This window comes from Sphaeramia orbicularis, chromosome 15 (genome assembly GCF_902148855.1).
Source record: "Sphaeramia orbicularis chromosome 15, fSphaOr1.1, whole genome shotgun sequence".
Lineage (NCBI taxonomy): Eukaryota > Metazoa > Chordata > Actinopteri > Kurtiformes > Apogonidae > Sphaeramia > Sphaeramia orbicularis.
The window spans coordinates 31,683,399-31,691,725 of record NC_043971.1 but is presented as its reverse complement, the minus strand read 5'-3'; the positions used below and the strand labels follow the sequence as shown (position 1 = coordinate 31,691,725).

Genomic DNA, 8,327 nt, shown 5'->3' with positions numbered 1-8,327 from the left:
CTCTTACAAGGCCTGATGCTTGAGAGCCATAAGATGCAGACTTCAAATGACCAAAGATCCCACCCTGAGGCATGAGTGGCTTGAGATGGTGTTTGTCTCTTCCCCACTTTTCCCTCCAAAGGATTTTTACCTGCATGTTAGTTACCTTTATGAATTAGTCTGATTAGGAAAATTACCATCTATAGCTCTGCAGCAGCAGAAACTGATGTCTACAGTCAGTTGTCTCAAAAGGAATTTTTTTTTAAAAATTGCACAATTAGACACAACTCATATTTTTAACCTAGTTTTAAGCAAACGTTCAAATAAAGTGGAGCTCACTGTATATGGACGTTGGAAAACATGTGTTAAAGCTCACAATGTATTCATGCAAATGCCTTTTCCCTCCATAAGCACAAGATGCAGTTAAAATGCAACCAAAAACAAGCTCACATTGTATTACTGGCATGTGACTAAAAATGTCCAAATGTGTTTATCATGTTTAAAATGTGTGATCCAGTATTCACTAACAATAATGTTACACTAGTGTGTTGTTTAATGCTCATGTTTTCAGTTTTTAAGCATGGTTTTAACACATGAACCATGTGTAATTATAGGTTAGCATTACTGTACTTCAGCAGAGATTTTGAGTAATAATTAAAGGTTACATATATTGATCATACATCAGATTAATATGTTATTGTTGCAGGCTAAAATTGTAACTTGTATATTAAGGTGAGGATAAGAGATATCATGCATATACCAAAGTGTCAGAACAAATAAGATTATACATTTTGTCTGCAACTGTTTCAATTCTGTATACAAATGCTGTCACATAAAAAGCTCAAATTTATAAATTTAGCCAGACAAAAAAAAATACATCAAATAAATCCAAGCAAGCCAGATTTTCACTGAAATAGAAAATTTATTGAATGAGAAGGTTATTATTGAAGGTCTAAATTACAATAGAAACAATGATATTTTCCCGTAAATGGAAGATATGTGTTCTTCCTGTCAGCATTAGGTTCATGTCATGTGAAATAATATGGATGGTGCTTTGCAACATACTTGACAAACCACTTGTGGATTAAAAACAGTGTAAAAACATCCAGACTTCCTCATGAATACTTTTCCCTTGATTGAGATATGATGGCAAATTCAGATGTCAGTTAAAGGAGAGGGGAAAAAAATAAAATAGAAGTACAAAATTATTATAATTAATTATACACATGGTGTATTTTATACATATTGGGAAGCTTGATTGCTTTCTTGTGAGACATACAGTTGCTGCATAATAAGAAATTCCTCAACAAATGAAGTGATACAATATACAAGGGTTATGTTGAGACATTTAGAAGAATGTGGTATTGTTTTGTAATGCGTTTTTACTTGGTTTGCAGTAGAGTCAATCAGTACTCGATCTTGTTATACAGGTTGTATAAAGGTAACGCTGGCAGGTTGCTCCCGGGGTAATACAGGGGCGTCGGAAAGGCAATAGACCGGGGAACTGGAACACGCAGTAAGGAGTTATCTCTGAAAACCAGCGGCATCCCCACAAGTGTCTGTGCGGAGGCATGGGCCATGTTCGCCGCCTCCAGTTCAGCTGAGAGTTGCCGTTTCCATTTGTTCCTCCTGTTCTGAAACCACGTCTTGACCTGAGTCTCCGTGAGCTGCAGGCTGGAGGCTAAACAGGCCCGTTCCGAGCTGCTCAGGTACCGCTTCATGTCGAAGGTGGACTCCAGCTGGTACACCTGACTCCGGGAGAAAACCGTGCGCGTCTTCTTCTTGGCCGAGCCGCCCTGCTTGTCCGCAGCGTCCGATTGTCTCTCCTCGGACAGAGGGGACATTTGATGGCACGGTCTCTCCTGTTCTTCCTTATAATCCTGCAGCAGAGGAGGGGGCAGGTGCGGCCGCCGAGCCAGCCCGTCATTTCCAGACAGAAGTCCTTTTGCGGGACCTGGAGGAGAGACAGGAGATGTGGATCAGGCATCACCAGTAACATGTTAGTTTTTAAGAGGATGCAAAACATAATTAAATAAATAAATAAATAAATAAATACTCAAGTCTGCACAGTTTTTTCTGCATCAGAGAGTCAAGTGTGAACTCTGACTCAAACAAATCGACTGTTGAAAGCCGCTGACTTTTTAGATAAACAATTCAGTCTGAGTATGCTCGGCGTAGGCTACTGTAAGCTATTAATTAATTCCCCCCTCTATTTAACGCTCAATTGACGACGTGTAGTGCAGCCATTTTGGAAACATGTTTCATCAATTAGCCGGCTCAATTAAATCTGAAATGAGAGGAAAGACAGAGGTCTAATTATTTCACCGTCCACTCTTCCGCTGCTGCAGCGATGATAGCCTGCACCTAACAAACAAGTGGAAGTGGATGGGCTTGGATGTGAATGTCACACACACACACACACACACACACTCACTCACTCACTCACAGTGAAATATGAGCTGAAGTCACAAAAACAGCAAGTTGAAAAATACTAGATCATGTTATTTTCTTTTTGATAGGCAGTCATTCTCTAAAAAACAAAAAAACTAATAGCACAATGTAACTTGTAAAATACTGGAAGAAATTGTATATTAGGCCTATCAATAAATATGTGATAAAAGATAATTAATGTGATGCTGTTTTTAAACCTATAATAATAATAATAATAATAATAATAATAATAATAATAATAATAATAATAATAATAATAATAATAATGAAGCTCACCTAAACATGAGAAGCTGTGAGGTTGGTGCTGGGTGCATGGTTCGCTGTGACCCGTGTCGGAGCAGAAACAGTCTGCTGAGTCCTCCCCGCCGCTGCACTCCTCTTCCGAGGACACCGACAGAGAGCGCCTCCGCGGCGCAGGCGGCGGCCCCTTGGAGAGCTCCTTGGTCCCGGAGCGCGGCGCATCGGACGGCGTACCTAAAATAGACTGAATAGTAAAGCTAGAAATCGGGCCCGACGAGCACTTGCTCCCGCTGTCTTCTGCGCTACTCATTCTCGCTTCATAACAGTAGTGAAGTATTGACTGAATGTGTCTTGTATTCCCGTTATTGGTTTAACCGCTATCGGTGCGTAAAAATGACCAAAGCGGCTTTTGTCTTCGAGCCTGTTTAATTGTGGAGTTTTACATTGAAGGAGTTGGAGTTGTTTTTTCTAGAGCTCGGGGAACATGAGTGTAATCCCGGTCCTCCTCCTCACGCTCTGGATCAGAGGCAGCAAGGTTGCGTTGCTTCATTTGCATGTAGGTAAGCTCCTCCTGGGCCAATCGCGTCCTCCAGCATAAGCCCGGAAATTTCAAACCCCTGTCAAGGTTTTGTGATGGGCTGAGGAGAGCGAGAGAGCCCGACAGGAACCCTTGTTCATACAGGCATGTATGCATGTGTGGGCTACTTTTAGGTTTTTTCTCTCATTTGAACTGCAGAGCGGTGCGTAAAACAGATGGGATTTTTCCAAACCGTTTTGGCGTAAACGAAGAAGGAGTGGATATTACAATACGCATGACTCGAACAATACTCAACTTCTGTATGTGTTAATATTTTTCATTAAATCTAATTTATCAATAAAAATAAAACAAACAAATTTGTAATCAGTAGACCATATTCAGAAAAAATAGGTAGAGATGTATTAATAGAAGTGACTTAAAAATGAACTAGGAGTCTGATTAAATAGGCTGTAATCAAGATGTCTATTAGATTACCCAACATGTAACCGTGTAACCAGGGTTTAGGCTCAGTCACCTGAGGATGACCTCATGTCCGTTTTTCTATTATCCTGCGCATGCTAAATTGGTCAGGGTGATGGTAACACACACACACACACACACACACACACACACACACACACACACACACACACACATATATACAGCCTTGGAACTAATACAGAGGCCTAACTCATTTTTCCTGAAAATAATAAACTCATTCCGCGTCCATTATCTGCGATTAAGAATTAATTTGATCATTACTGAGCTAATCTGCCTCGTGATGACCGCGCGTGGAGTGGAGGCCGGCTAATTGATTGACTAATTGATTGGAGGTGGTGGGGGCTGAGTGCGCGCGTGTGAGTGTATCTGTGTGCATGTGTGTGTTACGGTGCAGACTGGAGGGGTGGTGGTGGTGGTGGTGGTGGCGATGGTGGGGGGGCTTCCCACTACTACAACCCCCCCCCCCCGCCCACCCCTCCTGCTACTGTCACCAACCAAGTATCTCTCTCTCTCTCTCTCTCTCTCTCTCTCTCATCTCTCTCTCCTCTCTCTCTCTCTCATCTCTCTCTCCTCATCTCTCTCTCTCTCTCTGGTTTGTGTCTGGCTGCGGGACAGCTGCGGGGCTGGAGCTGGCGGTTCAGGCACATTATCCCTCTTTTACTGCTTTGTAAGGGAGCCACAGACACATTACAAATGGTTAGCTTTAATCATCATGTCAGCGCCCTTCCCGGTAGCCACACAACCGGCATGATGCGGTGGAGGAAAAAAAAAAAAAAAAAAAAAAAAAGACAGGCATGAAGCTGAGGAAGACACCGATAAGGAATACGGTGATGAGGATGATGATGATGATCGCTTCTGTCGTCATCATCATCACCACCACCATCATCATCATTCTCATCCTCATCATCAGAGTCAGGTTTGAAGCATCTGGACACACGCGTAAACACCGTCAAACGGCGGCGGGGCCAGCAGCTGCTAAACGATCTTAACAAAACGCTTACGCAGGGGAGGCTTTACTGAAGGGAGGGCAAATATATGAGGGCAGCCGGGCGGATGCAGGATTTATAGTGGTTACACATAAGGCGTGAAATCTGCAATGACAGTTAAATGGGTTTATTTTATATGCCGCTCTTTTCAAACAAAGACCTTTGTAGCCGTGGCCTCCTTCATCACTTTCACACGACTTTTGCAAAGTGAGATTAGTTCTCCATAGAGATAGTGGACATAACAGGCAGCTATTGTGCAGCATAGACTGAATTATACACGTTGTTTTTATGTCACACTTGGCGTTTATAGGCCGATCGTACAGGCCAAGTCGTGTAGTTTCCTCTATTAGTATGGAAATGTTCATCCTTTAGCTCGCCTATATGTTTGTGCGTGTCACCGCGCGGCCCTGTGATGCCCACGCAGCAAAGGTGCGGGCCCTATGTTCGCGCTCTATCACTATGATAGGTGGTGTATGGCCGCCCTACCGCAATAACAGAACAAGATCTTTACCAGGAAAGAAAGGTCTGAGAAAGACAGATGAAGTTATGAGGCGCTTTGATCTGGGAATCAAGCTTCGATAAATATTAAACAAAGACCCTTTACACGTGTGTATTATGATATATGGCGTGTCCAACTCTAGAATAAGGAAATTACCAGAGAAAATGATATCAATAAATTTTCTAAGTATAAACGTTGATTATGTTTCGATTTTCATTCAAGAAAGCGGGGCCTGCTCTTTTTTCAGGAGGCGTTTTGTGTGCGTGAGAGAGAGAGAGAGAGAGAGAGAGAGAGAGAGAGAGAGAGAGAGAGAGAGAGAGAGAGAGAGAGAGTTGTAAACGCAAGCAGAGCGCCTGAGCCCTGAAGGTGTACAATTTATGTAATCTGAGTGTGGAAATGAACTGGGTAATTTATTGGAAAACACAAAGTCAGGAAGATGGGATCAGTACAGCCTATCCAAAGGCTCCTATCCATCAAGTTCCAATTAACAACCTAACCATTGAGTTTTAATGGCTTTCCAATCTACTGCCCTGATAGACTCATCAATTCCTCGGGGAGAAATTAAGAAAATCGACCGCCCCTCGGCGTTTCAGTGTCATTCTTCACAGCAACTATATGTCAAATTAAAAACACAATTAAAATTTAAACTGTTCCAATCAGACGGTGCCCTGCAACCTATGTTTCACTTAATAGAACTTTGATGAAAATCTGATGCTCGCATTCAATCAGGAAAGCAAATGGGATGGCTTTAGAACAAGATTTCTTCTTCAAGAAGTGTCAAAAGAGTTGTTCAAACATATGAGATTTGACGCGTTAACACTAGATGTGAGGAAAGATGCAGGAGGTGTTCTGATCACTGCTGTCTGTCTCTTCATTACCACAATCCACCGGTTACAACAGTGTGCGTGTTTATTGACGCACAAGGCCACGTAAAGGTAGTTTTTGACGCGGTTTGATTTTTACGCAAACAAACTCACATTTGTTCACCATTATAAGGACGTGTAGAACTGATGTGTCCTTTCTGGACCTTCTGTTTTAACCAAAATTACAAGTAAAATCAAATATCTCTTTTCTTTCTTTCTTTCTTTCTTTCTTTCTTTCTTTCTTTCTTTCTTTCTTTCTTTCTTTCTTTCTTTCGCTCCCTCAAAGGAGTCTTTATTCCATTAGTCACTAAGTGCTAACCTCATCTGAAGCTTTAAATAAATGCTTTAATTTGTGCATGCAAGATTTTACTGAAGAGTAAAATATACTTGAATCGTCCAACATACGTGTGAGCAGATGCCAGGGGCTGCACAAGAGGCTTGCATTACGCAAGGTGGTTGGGCCACTTGTGTGTTTCCAAACTGGTACTAAAACCTATGATAGGGCTCAGAATTACCCATTCAGCTCTCCATTTTAATATAATACACTGAGCGCAGTCCCCGGTCACGTCCGTTTGTCCCCGTTCCTGCAAATGTATTTTATCTGATTTTGGCCCCGCTCCTTTTCTCCTTTACATAAAGATGTCGCACAAATGGAAATTATCGAGTGGTAATTTTTACAATTTATGCGTGCAAATCAAGGTCATAAGCCCAGCCAAAGCGGCCCATGAACGTTGCTCTTACTTGGCGCAATATGGCGCGGACGTTTACAGATCGATATGTGCCAGAGGAATAATGCCATACCAATCTATTAATTTGCAGTAATGGGGCCGTGTTGAGTGTGCGTGGTAGGTCCACGTCAATACTTCGGTGATCTGATGAAATCTGAATGAACCCTTTGTCTCATGATGAGGTCATCATACAGAGTGTATGATTTCCATAACCTTCTTAGTCTATATATGAAAACCAAAAATGGTCTTTAACATAGAAGCTGCCTGTTTGTGTATATATTGTGTAAATGGAAAATCCCTTTTTTTTTTTTTTTTTTTTTTTTTTTTTAACATAGTATCATTCATGCAAGTTTTATTTTTGACATCTTTAAAACTATTGTTCTCGTGTTTTGGTCAGTGCAGGTGCAAGTATATTTATTAATGTTATTTTACACCAGACAGGCTGAATCTACTGTGTCTCATAAAAAATAAATAAATAAATAAAAAATACACAGAATATAAACCTATCATACGATGAATGAAGTTTGTCGATGCTGGTATTTTAATTAAAGACCACACAAAAATACCTTGTATTTTGTCTGTGGAGGGCGACAAACCCCCAGACACCTGCACTGTTAAAGGTAAATAGAATGTGATAACTGTACTTATACATGACAGTAATGACGAAAAAAGCTCAGGTTTATTGTAGCCAAGCGAATGTCAGTGCAGGATTTTGTAACTATCGAAAAACACCTCAATAGAAATGTCACGTGTTTCTGAAAATGTCTATTATAATAAAGTCCTATTTTTAGTCTTTTCCTCTAATAAATAAATATTTGTTAATCAGTGTGTATCATAGATTTGATCAAATGAAGCAATGTTTTTCAACCATGTAAAAGCTACTTACATTTCTTACCTTTCTCCCTCCCCTTTTTTAAAATATAGGCTAAAAATTAATGTTGTATTTTAAGTAAATTAACCTTGAATTAATTTCTGTTCATGGGCCTAATCAATGCCCTTTTTAAAACTGAGAGTCGCATCAAGTGTCCACTGACACCTGTCGGATTGTACGTGTTACAAAGTACCAGGTAAATAATTTATTTCTAATTTGATATTTTACACCTTTCAATCTATTTCAAAGATAAGCCCTTAAAATATTTCAATGGAGAACCCCGAACTGTAACTTCAGAGCCTTTTGCAGCCTTTTGTAAATAAATAAATAAATAAATTTAATCTACGATTTTTGGGTAAAATTATTTTTTACAGGCCATCCTACAGGTGAAGTGTAATCTATAAGATTTGTCCCTTGCACCAAATAATTGTATTATCTCTGCATGCAATTGTGAAACCACATTGACTCAAAAATAGGCCATCACATAACAAAATACAAAAACAAAGCAACAACAAAATCCAGTTAAAGTTCACTAAGATAAAACAATCTTGAATGAAACACCATGAGGTTTAGAAATGCGCCTTGTCCTGAGGCCCCTTTACGCACACACAAAACAGGGGGGGAAAAAAATGCTAAATGACATCTCATGCTCAGGAGGTAATGTCCTCTTCTGAATACATCAACCATAATGT

At 40.4% G+C, this 8,327-nt stretch overlaps 1 protein-coding gene across 1 annotated transcript; it reads right to left on the bottom strand.

The window, feature by feature from the left end:
- Positions 1-915: 915 nt before the first annotated feature.
- hmx2 (H6 family homeobox 2) lies at positions 916-3,169 on the bottom strand. Its single transcript, XM_030156140.1, has 2 exons — positions 2,707-3,169; positions 916-1,933 (listed from the first exon to the last, which is right to left on the bottom strand). The coding sequence occupies exons 1-2, from the start codon at positions 2,978-2,980 to the stop codon at positions 1,386-1,388; spliced, it is 822 nt and encodes a 273-aa protein (XP_030012000.1). The 5' UTR covers positions 2,981-3,169; the 3' UTR covers positions 916-1,385.
- Between the last annotated feature and the right edge of the window lie 5,158 nt (positions 3,170-8,327).

Bases quoted from the DNA above. Each gene is read 5' to 3' on its own strand.
- hmx2 (XM_030156140.1), bottom strand. From the start codon at position 2,980: ATGAGTAGCGCAGAAGACAGCGGGAGCAAGTGCTCGTCGGGCCCGATT. The intron at 1,934-2,706 runs GTGAGCTTCATT...TCTCTCCTCCAG, and splicing joins TCACAGCTTCTCATGTTTAG to GTCCCGCAAAAGGACTTCTG.